The sequence below is a fragment of the Tenrec ecaudatus genome, chromosome 17 (genome assembly GCF_050624435.1).
Source record: "Tenrec ecaudatus isolate mTenEca1 chromosome 17, mTenEca1.hap1, whole genome shotgun sequence".
NCBI lineage: Eukaryota > Metazoa > Chordata > Mammalia > Afrosoricida > Tenrecidae > Tenrec > Tenrec ecaudatus.
Window position 1 is genome coordinate 20,266,948 of NC_134546.1, and position 17,613 is coordinate 20,284,560.

The window sequence follows — 17,613 nt, forward strand, 5'->3', positions numbered from 1 at the left end:
AAAAATGCAATATTCCAGGCTTAGAATGTTCTATGAAGCGGTTGTGCGCTTTCTCCATCTTCCCTTTTTCCGACGGCAGGTTTTACGGCCGGAAGATGGTACACATCTTAATGTCCAACACGAAGTTCGACGCTTTTCTGAAGCAGTCCCTGCCGTCTCATGACCTGCGGAAGGTCATGGCGGCCATCAAACAGCGGGTGAGTGCCGTGCAGCGTGAGTGGGCCTCTGTCTTTTGTGGGACAGCGGGGTGGAGCCTGGCAACCTTCACAGTAGCCAAGGGGATGGCAGGTGGATGTGTGCAGTTGGGTAAACTTGCTGTTCCTGAGAAGTTTCCATCTCGCCGTTTTCAGGTGGGATCCTGGGATCCCTTTCCCCAGGGGTTACTAAAGTGCTGCTCTGGGCCCTACTGCCCATGTCCCTCCCTGGATCTCCACGTTTTTCTCTGTTCAGTGGGGTCTTTGGGGCCTGCCCTAACTGCAGGGCTCGGGAAGGCTTCCTCACAGGTGGAAGAGTGTCTCCGTCTTGTGATGGCCAGTGTTCGTGTCTAGCATCTCCCCAGAGGTGACTCCTTCCGGCTCACGTTCTGCATGTGTTTTCCAAGGGAATAGAAGACGACAGACTTCCATCTGCCAAAGGCCGCAAGGTGTCGAGGAGCCTGGTGCTGTGTGAGAACGGGCTGCCTGAGGATGGGTATGACTTCCCTGCTCTCTTTGGGATCCAGAGCCGAGCCTCATGACAGCGGTGGCTCTCTGGCTCTTGGGCCAGAGTGGCTCTGGGGAGGACATGTGGATCTGGGCTGCCTCTTTGGGTGAGCAGCATGGAAGGATGAATTTAGAGGCTGTTTCCCCACACCTAGATTCTTTAAAATGAAAAAAAATTTAATTAGATCAAAGTTTACAGATCAACAGTTTTACACTCAATGCTTTATACGCATCCATTTCCACTCATCCATTGCAAGCCCTAAGGTCAGATCACTTACCCCACTTCCTCTCTATTTCCTGTTTCTGTCCCTCCCACTTTCTTAACCTGCTGAACTTTGTCCTTGAGCAAATGCTACCCTTGGGATCTCAGGGGTTGGTTCTTCTAAGGAGTGTGCACCACGCTGGTGCTGCTCCTTCAGAGACCTCTTGTGAGGTTGAAAACTGAGCCACAGCCTGAGTTCGCTTCCATTCCTGATGGGGGACTAAGGGTCATGTCTCTTAGACTAAGGGTCCTGGCCTCTTTTATGATTGTGAGTTTTTGTCCACATTTTCTCCCCCCCCCCATTCTACCGAGGACCTTCTAAGAAGATCCTTTTCAGAGCAGTTGATGGTGGTCGTGGGGCACCATCTAGTTCTTCTGATTTCAGGTGGAGACTGATGTTTGCCCCTCTCAGAGTCTTGATAAGAGACCAAATCCTGGACTCAGGGCACCTTCCAGGTTGTATAGTCTTGGCTGAGTGGGTGCAATTCTAGTACAGAGGTGATGCCTGGTGGCAAGGCTCCCGTGTGAGCACAGTACTTTCCCATTCACTTAGATCAGCAGGTCCCGTAACCGTCAGAGTGGTCAGCCAGGACTGATTTGGAGGCAAAGCTGGGACCAAGGCAGATGAGCAGGAATGGAGTGACCAGGGGTGCTGAAGGCTGGGCGCCTTCAGCCGTTAGAGGTGTTAGAAACCAGTCAGAAATCTGATGGTCACTTCTGTGCTAAAAACCCTTCTGCAATGCTCTACAGAGCACTTCAGGAAGCCGTGCCTGTGTCTGCTAGGATAGCTTCCTGAGCTCTCTCCTGAGCAGTCGCCCAACCAGGCCATAGCAGCTGTGTCTCCTGCCCCCGTATTCTCTCTTTCAGCTGGGCCTTTGCCTACATGGTTCTTGGGCTTGGAACCCCCTCCATCTGGAACCTGCCTGTTTAATCTACGAGATTGAGTTCCCTTGTCCCCTGCCCCAGAACCTTTGTCTGATGCCTGTGCCCCCATGACCTCAGGGTCATCAGAATGTCCCCCTGTGCTTCCCCTGCCAGCCCATGACTTTATCTGTTCCCCAAATGGCCCGTGATTCTTCCAGGGCAAAGTGCGGGCCTCTCATCTCATTGTCCTTCATCCCCACCAGAGCTCCTGGCCTTGATGGGTGGTGTGTGGAACACAGGAACGAGGCATCGAAGGAATAATGTTGGACTGTGTGTGTCCCTTGGGGCCCATAGGCAGGGCGTGAACTGAAAGTCCTCAGCTCGCATCTGGGGGGCGGTGAAGGGATAGGAGCCCTCTACGCAGCTGTTCTCATGCTGCCTGGGATGGGCAGGGCGATTTGATGGGCATGTGAGGTCAACTCCAGAGGACAGAATTTCTAACATGTGTAATGCTGCTGGAGGAGCGTGAACAGAGCCTAGACTACCGGGCCGTACGTCCTGGGCAGAAGGTTGGGTACGGCGAGCTTGAAGCTCACTCCTGACTCGTCAGATGAAGTAGACCCCCAGTCATCCCTCCCTGAGTCCCCATCCCCTCACTCCAAGCTTGAGGCTTCTCACGCTCCACACACCTTCTGAACAGAGAGCACAAACGAGCAGGAAGCAATAGTCCTGCTCCCATGACAATGGTATCAGGGGCTCTGGGCAACCATGTCCTTGCCCCCCAAGGAAAGAGATTTTCAAAATTCTCAAGACCATTGTTCCCCCAACAGCAGGTGGGGAAGAAAGCGAGGGCGGACTTCTCTCCCTGTCCCACTTGCCTTTGGGAGGGTTCGTGGGACATGAGGTGAGTCCACCCTTTGGGGCTGCCAGGATCACCTTCCCTTCCCCACAGGCTAAGCTTCAATAGCCCACGGCTGCTGGGGCTGCGCTCCTCTGCTCGGGGGGGCACGGAGATGGTGGGGCAGCTGCGGGAGCTGACCCGTCTTCTGGAGGCCAAGGAATATCAGGCTCGCATGGAGGGCGTGGGGAGGCTCCTGGAGTACTGTAAGACCAGGCCAGAGCTCATCACCGCCAACCTGGTCCAGGTGAGCATCACTCCGCCCCCTGCCCTCCCACCTCCTCTGTCCTGTGGTTCAGCAAGCTCTGAACCAAAGCACTGTGCCACGATCCGGGGAGCCTGGCAAGCACTTGCTGTCCAGTGGCCGTTGGAACAGCATAAGACTGCCTGAGAGTGACCCATGGGGCAAGGGCTTGACTTCCTGCCAGATTCTATAGGACTGATCCCTTCTCCCAGACACCTTGCAACTGCCCAAAGGTGACCTTGGTGTCTGCCATCCTCCTAGCAGCTTCATGTGAGGTGGGGAGGAACCCAAACTCCGACTGGGGCCTCGGGTTGCTTCTGGGCTCTTTCTGGGCGGGCATGATGTTTGGGGGCAGAGCATGTGGTCAGGCAGGTGACTGGGTCCCTGGTGGGGTAGGAGTAGGTACAAGCCTCTCACCAGGCAAACGATGGCTTCTTCTTGGAGCAAGGCTGCTGATAGTCAAGCCACACCGGGGACACAGGCTGGGCATCGGCACACCTCGATGTCCACCCAAGCGTCTCCTTACGGTGGGATCTGGACATGTCTCCTTGAGGCTCAGTTTGTATGTATGTATGTGGGTATGCCAACACACACCTCATGCGTTGCTAAGATCATTCAATGCGAGGGTGCAGAATACCTAATCGCAGACTTTTCCGGCATAAGGTGCTCTGTATACATGCTAGTTCCTCCTCTAAGCTCCTCATTCTTGGAGGTGCTTCAGGGAGGCCTGGGGGGGGTGGTGGTGTAGGCATGGCTGACAGGGACACAGCAGGAGGTCTTCTGGAGCAGTAGGCTGTGCTGGTGAACCTGCAGGTGCCTGGCTCTGTGGACTCCTGCTCAGCCATGGTTTCCTTAGGCCCTCGGTTTCCATTCCCTCAATAGGTCTTTGATGCGTTCACCCCAAGGCTTCAGGATTCCAACAAGAAGGTGAACCAGGGGGCCTTGGAATCTCTCGCCGAGATGATCCCCCTCCTCAGAGAGAGCTTACATCCCATGCTGCTCTCCCTCACCATCGCCGTGGCAGACAACCTCAACTCCAAGAACGCGGGGATTTACACCGCAGCCGCGGCCGCGTTGGATGTAATGATTGGGAACCTGGGTGAGCCTCTGCCTTGGCCCCTGGTTGGCTCTGGTGGGCAGCTGGCCCATGCACCACACCCACCCTGCCTGCCTGGAAGTCAGCAGAGGGGTTCAAGGCACCGGTTGGTTCTTGGGTCTTCTCCAAAGCTGTACAGTGCAGGGGTGGGCAGCCAGGGACCCCCTGAGGCCCTTTGTTGGCAAGGTTTCCCAATCACACTTCCATATCCAGAAGGTCGGGAGAGGATCGGGTGTAGCCTCTGGTATCTGAGCCCCACAGGGGGATCCAGGAGAGCTGGGTGTAGCCCCTGATACCTGAGCCCCACTGGGAGATCCAGGAGAGCTGGGTGTAGCCCCTGGTATCTGAGCCCCACAGGGGGAACCAGGAGGGCTGGGGGAGGCTCCCTCTGGCACTGAAGAAGGGAAGGTCAGGACCATCGTAAGGGGTGGGGAGGGCTTGCCAGCATTTTCCTTAGGTGCAGAGGTGGTCTAGCAGTGGATGTGGCTGATGAGGGAGTGGGGGGCTGGGGCTGGGGGGCTGGGAGAGCAGAGCAAGACCATTCAGGGAGGAGAGAAAGTTGGCTTGATTCCTGAGCATGAGGTGGGATCTCTGGTGGGTTTTGGTTTATGGGGGAAGAGGGAAGGGGACAGGGGCGGCGAGAGTGGGGTATGTGTGAGTAGATGTATACATGTCCAGGCTGGTGGAATTGTGAGTTTTTGTAGGCAGTTTTTGCATCGACGTGAGAAAGCTGAGATAACCACTCCCCCACACACCCCCTGCCCACCAATTTCCTCCTCACTGTGCTGTGTCCTAGTGAGCACAGTAGGCATCCACAGAGCCGGCCCTCCCTGTCACCCTCCATGGCCTGGGCTCCCAGCTCTGGGGCTCCGAAAGCAGCTGTGTCCTTGGCTGGCACTTCCAGGAGACGTCTCAGTTACAAATCAAGAGGACTGGCCAGGCCCTTTCCTGCCTCTTGAGTTCATAAATATTGTCAGTTTCTGCTAGTCATCTCAGAGGGAATTTATGATTTGCTGAGTTTGTTGCTATAGAACAAACAATATAAATCCAGCTCTAAATTACAGCTTGTTCTCAGCGCTGCTCTGGGTAAGTGAGATTGCTGTTGCCAATAACCAAGGCTTTTGGTAAATCATCGCAGGGCCCTGGATTTATTGGGGGAACCTGCACCAAGCAAAGCAGTCCTTTGCTATTTGAAGAGGATAAACACCCTTGTCTGGGGAGAGGAGCGCTTAACTCTTCCCTCTCCACGTGGTTTGGTTCTCATTTTTACATTAGGCCAGCCTCCTAGAGCTCACTGGGTTCAGCACGTCTGGGCTGCCGCCACCGACGACAACGGGGTCTCAACTTGTCACAAGACTCAGGTGCCCTCTCTGTGGAGCCCACCTGGGCTGGGCAGCCTGCAAAGGGGGAGCTGGGAAGGACTTGTCTTTGCGATGGAACCACGCGGAGACAGAGGGGCAGCTCCTAGAAAAATGCCTGCAGTTTTGTCCTCCTGTCCAGGGCTGCCGTGGCCCATTGACCAGGGACTCCTGTGTGGCCAGAGCGGAGATCAGAGTGGACTCCCTCTAGTCCTTAGGTCAATGCTATGGCTGGCGTGGATTCAAAGGATGTAGTTGAGCCCAAACCACCTCTGTCAAAAGGCTCCTGTGGAGGCCAAAGGTTGAATTGGTCCAGGGGCCACCTGGAGCAGGTGGGGCGTATGGGCTAGTTGGCCCAGATGGCTTTGCTGTGAGCTACACCCTCAGGCTGACCAGCTGGTTTGCTCATTCATGTGGGTAAGGGCTCAAAGTCACCCTCAAGGAGAGTCCAGCATTGCCGGGGGTACAAAGGTGGCGTGAAGCTCTCCCTGGGAATGTTTTCATCTGCTCAGGGGTGGGAGGTCTGAGTCTGGCCTTCTCAGGGCCAAGGGATGCCAGGAATGAAACTCTCCCCTCTCAGAAGGGGTTGGGCCAGAACAGTGGAGGACTTTGGACCCATCCTTCCTGGGTCCGTCATGGCTGATGAAGTGAGACCAGGATGGATCAAAAGGGACAAAATGTGGGTGCTGGGAACAATAATGGGAACATGGAACATTACAGCTCAATGCCCTGATAGAAATGTAATTTCCTTCTCCCCCCCCCTTACTTTTACTGGGGACTCTGACATCTCTTATCACAATCCATACATTCCTTCAGCGTGTCAAGCACATTTGCACATATGCTGCCATCGTCATTTTCAAAGCATTCTCTTCCCACTTGAGTCCCTGATATTAGCTCCCCATTTCTTCCCCCTCCCTCACGAATCCTTGATAAGTTATACATTATTATTTTCATATCTTACCTCGTCCTCCATCGCCCCTCACCCACCTTTCCATTATTCATCCCCCTGGGAAGGGATTCCAAGTTGATCCTGGTGATCAATTTCCCCTTTCTTCCCCCACGCTCCCCCACATCCTCCTGGCATCTCTTCTCTCATGGGTGGCCCTGAGGGGCTTATCTGTCTTGGATTCTCTGCAGCAGACGGGCACTGATGTGTCAGGGTCCATTGGCTGGTTGCTGCCAGCCACAGCCCTCTTAAAATGGTGAGCGTGGGAGGAAACTGGGGCAGCTCGCGCCCCCCGCCCTCGCCCTCTTCTGCTTGGCACTGCAAGCGACGGAGGCTGGGAGAGGTACCCTTTTTTTCAAAACTAAAATTTTTTTTAATTGTACATAATCAGCTTTGTATTTGTCAACAACCAAATCATCCACTTCGTACTTAATACTTTAATCTACTCGTCAAGCCCCTCCCAAGAGCTGACCCTTCACCAGCGGGGACTCTGCCAAGGCCCGCTGCTTCCTGGTGGGTTACCCCGGGGATCCAGGCAGTTCCTGGAGCGCTCGGCTGACTTCGGCTTCGGGCTCTCTCACTGAGTTAGCTGAAGAAGCAACCTCCCTAACTGAAACATCAAGCTGCCCCCAGCTCATCCGGTTCCCAGTGAGAGCCTCTCCTTCTGTGTTCTCAGCATCCAAAGGTGGCACTCCTCCCCCACCACCTTCCTACCCCCCAGTAATGTAGACCAACCCCTGGCCAGAGCTGGCAAGAGCAAGTAAGCTCAGGGTGGCTTCAGATTCCCTTCTGTGATGCTGCCCTTTGCCTCTGAGTTGACGACCTGCTGGAAACCGTGTGGCCAGCATCACACTGTTACTGACACGTGAACACTCACTTTGTGATTGCCCCCTAATATATCAACGGTTGAAAACCCTGTCAGCCAACTCCTGTTTGTTTCTTGCTCCATGTGTACTGTTGTCCCTGGTCATAAATCATCAGGTAAAACAGTTTTGATTTTGCTTCTTAAAAAAACAAACACAACAACAAAAACCAAAACACCCCCAAAAGCCATATTGTACCTAGTTTGCCAGGTGACGGCACCTACATGTTTATAGGTAAATTGTTCTTGGCTGGTGTAAATGGTTACTGCGCTTAGCTGCTAACTGAAAGGTAGTAAGTTTGAGTCCACTCAGAGGCACCTTGGGAGAAAGACCCGGTGGCCCATTTCTCCCCAAACCCTCAAAACCCCCATGGAGCACTGTTCTGTGGTACTCAAGGGGTCCCCGTGAGTTTGAATCAATCCCATGGGAACTGGTTTTTAGGTTCACTTAAAAAGTAGACTCAAGCCGTCTGGACCAGAGCCTGGGACTCCGCCACTATGCTCTCTCGGCGCTTTTTAAACCTAAGTGCAACCCAAGAGCAGCGCCTTCTCTTATGAAGACACAGTGTCCCGGGGCTCTTAACCCGCGTGGGCAAACCTCCTGCCTGTCTGAACATTCCCCTTCACTCTGCAGGCGTGCATTGCCCTGTGCCCAGCCCGTGGGAGCCTGGTAGGGCACAGCGGTCAGTCTGATATACATTTTCCAAGGCCTCTCTCAGCCCACTTCTTTCTGGCTTTGGGAAGCCATGCAATTGGCAGGGGTGGGGGGAGGGCATGGAGGCTCCGCTGTGTCCAGAGAGCATCCTGGATGGAGTGCTGTGTCCAGAGATCAAGGAAGGAGGACTTGCCTTCAAAGGTGAGGCCAGGCTAGTGTAGGGTAATAGAAGTATCAGGAAACAATAACACAGCTGATGTTGATACAGAAACATATTATGACACAATCACATCTTGACCAAGACCGTATTGATAACTGTGATACTCTAGAAGCTAGCTTTTTATCTATAAAACGATTTCCCCGAATGAATTATTTCTGACAGATTTTTGCCTTATAGTGTGGATTTTAGCCGACAGCTGAGATTCACATGTGCACTTTTCTCCTCTGTAGCCTTTCCAGGTCTCAGGAGGCGAGTAAGGGAAGCAGGAATTAGCTGTTAGCTAGAACAGCTGCCCGATGGGTATGCTCTCAGTTCCCAGAGGGAGAGAAACCTAAGTTGGTTGTACAGTGGTGGGGATGCTGCGTGGGGAGGTATTGAGGGACCGCAGGACCTGCCGCGGAAGACTTCTCCAGCCAGGTCTTTCACCTCTGGACTCGACAAAGTCAAACCCAGCCTTGCAGATGGTCGGCCAATGGGCCCCTGGCCAATGGGGCTGTGGTCACACCTGGGCAGGCCCTCCCTGACAGGTGCAGACAAGCCCCACAGCCACATCCCTGGAACATGCACTCTTGCATGTGCCCGACCTCCCATTATGTTGTGAATTCCACCGTGACAGTCATGCTTGCAACATGCTGGGAGCGGGGCACGCTGGTGCTTCTGTGGTTCAAGTCAGGAACAATGGGACAGTAAGGCGACACCAGTCCTGGCCTGTGCATATTCTGGGTTAGCACGCCTTTCTCAGTGGGCAGGGCCCGTTTTGCTCACTTGGCATGTCTCTGAGGGGAAAGCAGAACTCCAAGGTAAGAAGTCTGAGCAGAAAGGATCTGCGTCTCAGTGTTGTGCATATGGTATCTGGCTGGACTTAGCTTTAGAAATACAATCATAGGGTGACGGCGAGTCTCCCCCCCACAACACTCCCCAGCCCACTTACCTGTGACCTTGCCATGTGTGACTTTGCTCGGCAGGAAACTCCCTGACAGCTTTAGTCCTCTTTCAAGGTATGGATGGGCGGTGTTCCCTTTCAGGGCTCCATCCGGAGGGTGTGCCTGGGAGAGCAGGCTCCTGGGGCTGGGTGTTGCTGGCGTGCTGGTGGAGCTGGGCAGCTGTGAAGGGTTCTGGGACAATTGAAAACAAGAGAAAAGATTTTTAAAAACCCACTTTCCCCAAACTTCCGGAAAGGTGAATTGGGACGTGAAGGATAAACTCTGTCTTTATCTGTGCACATTGATAAGCCTGTGCAGCGTAGTTCTGCTCCGGCACCTGTGGGGTTGCTGTGAGTCAGGGTCAGCTCCAAGGCAACTGGTTAGCTGTCTGTATTTAGGTAGGTATCCATCCATTATCCATCATCTACCCATCCACCCACCCATCATCCATTTATCTCTCCATCCATCATCTACTAATCATTTGTCCATCTGTCTATCTATCCATCCATCCATCCATCATCTATTTATCATCCATTTGTCCATTCATCCATCCATCATCTATGCTTCCACCATCTATCTATCCAACATCCATTTGTCCATCCATTCATCATCCACTCATTCATCCATCATCTATTTATCATCCATTTGTCCTTCCATCCATCCATCATCCTATCATCTATCCATTATCTATTTGTCCTTCTGTACACCCACCATCTATCCATCCATTCATAATCCACTCCTCATCCATCTACTCACCTATCCATCATCCACTCATCCACTTATCCACCTATTCATCCATCCATCCATCCATCCATCCATCCATCCATCCATCCATCCATCATCTATCCATCATCCATTCATCCATTCATTATCCATAATGTATCCATTCATCTACAATCTATCCATTCATCATTCACTCATCCATCCATCCATCCATCCATCATCTACGCATCCATCCATCCATCCATATATTCATCATCCATCTATCCATTTGTCCATTCTCCCTCCTCCCTTCCTTTTCTTTTTGGCCCAGATCTCACCGCCACATAAGGCTACAGGGACACTCTAAATCAGGATCATTTTCTATTCAGAGGACTGGGAGCCATTTGAGCTATTTGGGCTACCTACTCTTTCCCAAACATCCGGCGTCCATTCCGTATTGGAAGTGGTCCCATTAGGACAAACCGATCTGTCTTCTAGGAAGCACAGCCAGAGTGCTCCTTCGAAGGCAAGGATGGCGAGACTTTGTTTTCCATGCTTTGGACATGTTGTCCGGAGAGGCTAGTCCTTGAAGAAGGACATCGTGCTTGGTAAAGGGGAGGGGCAGCAAGAAAAGAGGAAGATCCTCCAGAAGATGGATTGACATGGTGGCTGCAACAATGGGCTCAGGTGTGAGGGTGATGCGGGATGGGGCAGTGTTTCGTTGGGTTGTGCATCAGGCCCACATGGGTTGGAACTGACTCGATGTGCCTAACAACAACAATTATGACCTTCCCCATTAATACACATTTCTTCATTGCCCCAAAGGGTGTCTCCCCGTCGTGGGTGGCCGGCTCTGGGTACCTCGGCTGCTGTGTGGGTAGCCCACATCGTCACAGTCATGGACACTCTCTCTCTTTAGACAGCCTCTTCCTCTTACAAGTGTTTGCTGGGCGGGTGCGTTTCCTGAGCGGCCGTGCACTGCTTGATGTCACAGATCGTCTGGCAGGTAAGCAGCCCAACACCCCCAGCGCCCGTGGCTTGTCCGGGTGATGCCTGTTCTCCTCTTGTGGCCCAAGGCTGACCTTACCTTCTCCCTGCCACTGAGTCCATCCTGCCTCGTGGCAACCCTGTGGGACAGGGCAGGAAGCCCCTGTGGGCCTTTGAGACTGTAACTGTTTACGGGAGTAGAAAGCCCCATCTTTCTCCTGTGGAGAGCCTAGTAGTTTGGAACTGTGCACCTTATGGATCATAGCCCAACCTGTAACCACTATGCTACCAAGAATCTCTCCACAGGTCATTTGAGTTTATAAATTTAAGTGGTGTGTGTGCACGAGAGAGCCTAAATTGCCAGAAAGCAGTCTTTGTTCAAAGGGAGACAGGTTTGCCCGTCACCAAAAGTTAGTAAAAACCTCAGTGTGGATTAGAGAAAGCAGTGGCCTAGTGGGTCACGGGTTGGCCTGCAAACCTCAAGGTCATCCGTTCAAACTCACCTACAACTCCACTGGAGAAAGCTGAGGCTGTCTGCCCCCTTGAAGGTTTACAGCCTTTGAAACTCACGGGGCAGCAGTGGTACTCGGTCCTATAGAATCTCTGAGTCAGAACTGCTGGTAGTGAGTGTTTTTGACCTTGTCCAGGTAGAGTGTGCCTTGTGGGTGCATGGCGTGGTGAGCAGGCAACACTCTTGTGAGAATGAGGACAAGCTGAGCCAGCCTCAGGTCAGCACCCCCTGCCAGCAAGCAGAGCAGGCACTGGGTTTTAACCCCACGTGACCCCGGGCCAGGTGCCCGGGCCTGTACTGTGTACAGGTGGGGACTGGGCCTGGATCTGCTCGGCCCTGTTCCAAGAAGGTGCTCCAATTCTACGAGTGTTGCTGCGTTGAGTCTGCAGGGTAGTTCTCCAGAGTTCGATTCGGGGCTGGGACCTGCTTCTGTGGCCCTCAAAGCAGCGGCAGGGAGAGGACCTGGGTCTCAGGGGCCACTGATCCCTTTCCTGGCCACCAACTCCCCTGCTGAATAGACCACTTCGTTCTCCTGTCCTTCTTGCTTGCCGGAAGCCCCCTCTCCCTTCTTGTGCAGGCTCCATCTAGGGAGGAAGGAAGCCAAGGAGGCCTGTTCTCTAGACTCCAGAGGGCTCCCTTCGGTGCGGACTCATATGCCTTTCCATCCTTCCACTGTGGTCAAATCTGCTTCCGGATAGTGCCCACCACTGCCTGACTGCCCACCTCCCCAGTCTCTGGCCTTCTCTCCCACCCCCGTTACATGCCCTGTATCACAGAGCCCTCACATCAGCCCCGGGAGGAGGATAGACATCCCACGACGAGCCTTCGCGGAGTGGAGGAAAAGGACGATCTGAGTTTTTAAATTTAAGTGGTGTGTGTGCAAGAGAGAGGCAGCCTAAATTGCCAGAAAGCAAGTGCCCAGGTTAAGTGCCCAGGGTCTGCTCCGCACGCCCTGGCGTGGAGGTACTGGAGCCTGGCTGCAGAGCCGAGCCTCCACCACTGCCCTGCAGGTCCAGCAGGGGATCCATCCTCTCCCCAGGCCTCGTCCCACCGTAGGCTGCTCACTTCCACCCTTTCTTCCCCCACTGGGGCCAGGCCCACTGAGTTCTGGCCACACTTCCTCTGTCCCCAGCTCCCCTCCCTGTAGCAGCCCTGTGGGAGTTAGTTGTCCTACAGGACAGCAAGCCCCCAGGTCTTCTGAGTCTCCTGGTGCCCAGCCTGTGCCCCGTGCCCCACAGCACTGGGCATGCAGTGGATGCTGACAGATCCAGGCTGCTGGTTGTCCCAAGCGCAGCTGCCCTGTCTCTGACTCAGTCCTCCCGGCATCCCTGGTGTGGCCCCTTACCAGGTGTCAGGCCTTCGCCAAGAAGGCAAGGTCAGTGAGCAAGGGCAGGGCTATGGGGCCACACCGGGCAGTGTTGTGGTGCGCTGAGACCGCCAGGAGTCCCAGACAGGGAACCCTCCTCTCTTGTCCAAACTCAGTCATGTCTGAGTGAAATCCTCCCCTACCCCATCAGAGGTCACTTAGGGGACTGAGCGGTAACACAGCCTTCTCATTTACCCTTTGGCCAGAGGGCCCAGGCCACAGGTTCTCCATGGCTGTCAGACTGGAACAGCCGAGACTATTCCAATGGGCAGGAGACATCACAGCACTGCTGAACAGGAGTAAATCGGCTGCTGATCCCTTCAGTGGGCTTTTAAGCTTGAGCTCAATGGGGGTTTCCTTCTTGGGATGACCCCCCCCCCAACTTTGAAAGGCCTCCATCAGCCAGGTGACAGTGTCACGCCCCGCGGTGGTCCTATGTCGGTAAGGACCTGATCAGCAAAGCAAAGGAAGCCCAGGATCTTCGAGGGACCCCCAGATTGTGCTCTGGCTGGGGTGTGAGCTTCCTGGGGGGCGTGTGTCTTTGGGTGTCACTGGTCCTCACTGTCCCTGAGAGGGAACCAGGTCCTGGTCTGGAGTGTTGTTGTGTCTGGAAGTATGGGCAGGTGGGGAAGGTAGGTGAACTTGCTCTATCCTTTGGTGGTGGGGGAATGGGAGAGGGGTGACTCACTTGGGCCTGGTTTTGGAGAGAGTCCCACTTTCTTTAGTGGGTGAAGCTTGGTGTAGACTTTGGAAACCTTTCAACTGTGTTTGTCAGCGAAGGTAACCATTGATGACCACCCACCTTCCATATTGCCTCTCACAACCTGCTAGCTGACTGCTCTCACCCATCTTTCAGTTCCTTGTCCCCATCTCCATCCCTGGGGGTAAATGGAGTGGCTCTTTTGTTAACTCTTCTCTCCTCTCGACACACTTGGCCAAACTCTGGGAGTACAGCTCTCACCTCTACAGCCAATGCACCTCCTTGTTCAAGGCCCTCTCCTCCGGAGAGTCCCCGTGGATGCTGACATGGCTGAGCTGACTCAGAGGATGTCTTGTCCTCCCCAGGGATGAGGGACACTTTCACCGAAACTTCTATGGTTTCTGAGATACCAGGGGATCGATCCCTACTGGTGTCCCAGCAAGTGGGATGCAGGAACCCTGAGTGTCTGGCCTGAAAGTCAACATTCCCCCTCTGTGGGAAATGTCGTGGAGATGGCGTCTGACTGTGCTGTGGGGCTTGGAAGGTCACTGACGTAGCTCTCCATTGTCCCCGGCTGGCCGTGGCTTCACAGAGACCCTGTACATAGGGCTCCTGGTGGAGGGTGTCCTGGGTACCTGGGTGAGTTAAGCTGCTGAGGGGGGACCACTGGAGGGTTTCATGAGAAATACAACGGAGCTCCAGACCAGCCACTGAAAAGTGAAACCCCTGGAGAGGGGAGGGAGGTGCCATTACAGGTGGTGGGAAAACGGTAACAGTTGAGCAGCGTGATGGGTGTATGTCGGATCGTGTGTTTGAAAGTGGTTAGAATGGCAAATGCTTTGTTTTGAGATTGGCCACCACACACACACACACACACACACACACACACACACACACATCTATAACACAAACAGAAAAGCCAGTTAGCTATAGGGGTTGATGTAGGTGGAAGGAGCATGGACTTAGGAGGCCAGGCTGGGGCGGCTCAGAATCAGCTCTGCCCAGTGAGCTGTGTGGTCTGGGGCAAGCTCCTTGATTCCCGAGCCTTGGTTTTCCCCTCTGGGAACTAGCCTGAGCGCTGCCTCTCCCAGCCTGGGAACGTCCTGGCTTCTTTGCACCATAAATAAACAAAGCCTTGCTCTCACTCACCAGCACTTCCCCTTTGGCAGGATGGCAGGCTGGGCGAGCTGACGGGAAGGCTGGCATTGCTAGCATGAATGCCCGGGTCAGCTGAGCCACAGCTGAAGGAGGCGCAGCTCTGTCCAGGTTGGGCAGTGCCCGTCGTGCCACTGACTGTGGCTGGCACGTGTACTCCAGGCATGGAGGGTTTTGCTAGCAGGTGTGGCTGGGGGCTTGGAAGCATTGAATTTCAGCGTAGGGTGAAGTGAAAATTGGCAACCAATCTTTGGGGGGGGGGGCAATAGCAAAATAGCTGATTGATGTAATTGATTCTGCTGTAGTTTGCACATGGAAAATAACGGGTAGGCAAATACTGTGTTTTATCTATAATCTACAGCAAGAAAACACACAATTTTCAAGCGTGGGGCTGGGAGGGGTGAGAGGCAGCGGACTCCCTTGCTTTAAAAATATTTATGGACTTGACAGCCAATCTCAACATGTGGGGTTTATTCGTAATGAATTGCTGAAACTTTGTATGAGGCATAAGATGCTTGCAAACTTTCGAGTGTGATTTCCACAAGGGTAACCAGATCTGGGGGCTTATCACTCTAAGGGAGGGCGTGTGTGACTCGTGATGGCTTCCGGAACACAGCCACGTCTTAGGAACATCCGGTGCTGGGCAGGCCCCGCACTCTCCTCTCATTCGACTTTGTATTTGCCCCACCCCAAGCCAGACTGGCTGCCAGCGAGTCTGTTTCAAGCCTATAGGGCAGAGTAGAACTGTCCTTCTGATTTGATTCTACGGTCTGTGTGAGACCGCAACTCTTTTTCACTAGGAGAAAACCTCATTGTTCTCCTGTGCAGCGACTGGTGGTCTCAAACTTCTGGTCTTGCAATTAGTAGCCCGATGCATCACCCACTACACCACCCAGAGCCCTCCGTTAGAGAGCATCTTGACACCTCTGTCTCCCACAGGGCTTCTGTCCCTCTGTGCATGGGCGTTCCCGGGTGGGGAGGCGAAACAGCACAGCCACCGCTGTGAGGCTGGGCCGGGCCAGGCAGTGTTTTGTTCTGTTGGACCCGCAGTTGCATGGGCAGTGACAACAGCGTTGTCACACTGGCACCTGGCCACCACATGCCCCTGCTCATCACCTAGATTTCACTGTCAGAGTCCTCAAAGTGTCCTAAGAGCTTGGTCCAGGAGCATGATGTTTCTTTAGCAGTTAGGTCAATGGCGGAGGAAGGCCAAAGGGTCTCTGGCTCACAGAGCTAGGGAGATATGGAGGGGCACTGTCACCCGGGTGTGCTTCCCCTGAGGAGGTAGGACCAGTTATCATGGCCATGGCTTTTGGATACTTTTGCCTCTGTGAACCACTTAAAAAAAATATCTTAAACTGTTTGGTAAAAAAGTGAATATAATCCGGATTGAATGTATTCATTTTATCTGATTTTCTATGAGAATGGCAACATTTCCACAGGCCTCTAAAACCGGCAGGAGCCCGGTGCCTGGTGCCCCAGGGAGAAGTTGGTGCCCAGAGAGGGCAGCAGCAGGGGGGGGGGGAGAGGAGGAGAGGGTGCCTGACTCAGTAGCTCTCCCTCTTCTTCCCACAGTGCTGGTGACCTCGGTTTACCCCCGGAAGCCTCAGGCTGTGGAGCGCCACGTCCTTCCCGTCCTCTGGTACTTCCTGAGCCACATGACGGGGAACGGCATCCTGCCCGGGCACGGCGGGAACGTGCGCGAGGCGGTGCGCCGGCTGTGCGGGAGCCTCCGCGAGCAGATGGGCTCGCGGCTGCAGGACCGGGCCAGCGGCCAGCCAAAGGCCGTGCTCCGCGCGCTGCAGGACCTCCTGGGCCCGGAGCCGCTGTGACCCCCCGGACGACACGCGGGCTGCAGGCGCGTCAGCGAGGACCCACCCATATTTTAAATTATTTTTTAACGATGGAATCATCTCCCGTTATACATTCCCTTAGAGTTTTGGATGTATATAGTCTATTTTGAAGTAGAATTAAATAATTGCTTATTTTTCTAAGGGTTGATGTTCTTGCACTTTTTTTTACTCCGACCCCCCCCCCCCCCACCTTCCCGCAACCTTACAGAATGCTTTCAGGTCTAGGAACTGCCAAATAAGAAATTGCACCAGACCAGTGGTGCTCAACCTTCCTGAGGCCGAGACTCTTTGATACCGTTTCTCATGTGGTGGTGACCCCCGCCCACAACCATAAAATTACTTTCGTTGCTACTTCATTACTATCATTTTGCTACTGTTGTGAATCAGGCAACCCCTGTGAAAAGGGTCATTTGACCCCCAAAGGAGTCACGACCCACAGGTCGAGACCCACCGCACCAGACAGTATCCAAACAGGCAAGGATGCCTGTCTTGAAAGAATTGTTCTAAAGGCGAGAAGAGAAAGAGTTTGGGGTTTGGGAGAGAAGGCGTACCCCAGTAGGAGAAGGGCCACCTCGCCGCAGGAGGAGAGACCAGCTCCTACCCCACGGGGACAGAGACTTGTGAGGTTTGCAAAACAAAGTTAAGAGGGTTGACCAGTGGGTTGAGTGAGGGATCTCTAAAGGTCACACTCCGGCTATTTTGTTTGGAAAGCGTTCCCATGATAAAGACCCCGGATTCTGGGAGACCCCCACCCCCACCCCCACAGGGAGGGAGGAGAGCAGAGGTTCTCGTGTGGCTGGACATCGGGAAGACTGAGCGAGAGAGGAAGACAGGGGAGATGAGATGGGAAGAAGTCTATTCTGAAGTTTGTTGGGGGTGATGATGGTTCAGTGGCGGAGTCCTTGTGAGAGACCTGGGTGTCATTCCCACAGTCCCCGAGCACGCCAGTGGAGGTGCCGCTGCCCACACTGTGCTGCTGCACAGCTTTCAGGGGAGTCTCTAGATAGGAGCCCTGGTCGGGGAGTGGGTTACAGATTGGACTGCTGGCCCTGAGGTCGACGGTGTGAGACCAACCTCCATGGAAGGCAGTGGAGGCTTTCTGCGAAGAGCTGCAGTCTCAGAAGCCCACAAGAGCAGCTCTGCTCTGTCCTAGGGGCTTGCTGTGAGTCAGCAGCCACTTGAAGGCAGCGAGTTTCCTCTAGACCAGCCGGCTCGTGGGCCATAGGCTGCTCTTTCGAGAGCCATACCTCTGTTTTCACAGAGTATTTTTCAGAAAATGGCAATGTCATTGGTCTGTAACACTAGTTAGG

General features: G+C 53.9%; 1 protein-coding gene across 1 annotated transcript in view; it reads left to right on the forward strand.

Annotated features, from left to right (window-relative positions):
* The window catches only part of TOGARAM2 (TOG array regulator of axonemal microtubules 2), a 56,409-nt gene extending 40,127 nt beyond the window's left edge, over window positions 1-16,282 (forward strand). The window contains exons 14-19 of the mRNA XM_075536068.1: window positions 80-197; window positions 602-690; window positions 2,780-2,972; window positions 3,852-4,068; window positions 10,651-10,737; window positions 16,026-16,282. Coding sequence (XP_075392183.1) covers window positions 80-197; window positions 602-690; window positions 2,780-2,972; window positions 3,852-4,068; window positions 10,651-10,737; window positions 16,026-16,282 — 961 coding nt within the window. The remainder of the gene's footprint in view (window positions 1-79; window positions 198-601; window positions 691-2,779; window positions 2,973-3,851; window positions 4,069-10,650; window positions 10,738-16,025) is intronic.
* Window positions 16,283-17,613: the final 1,331 nt, after the last annotated feature.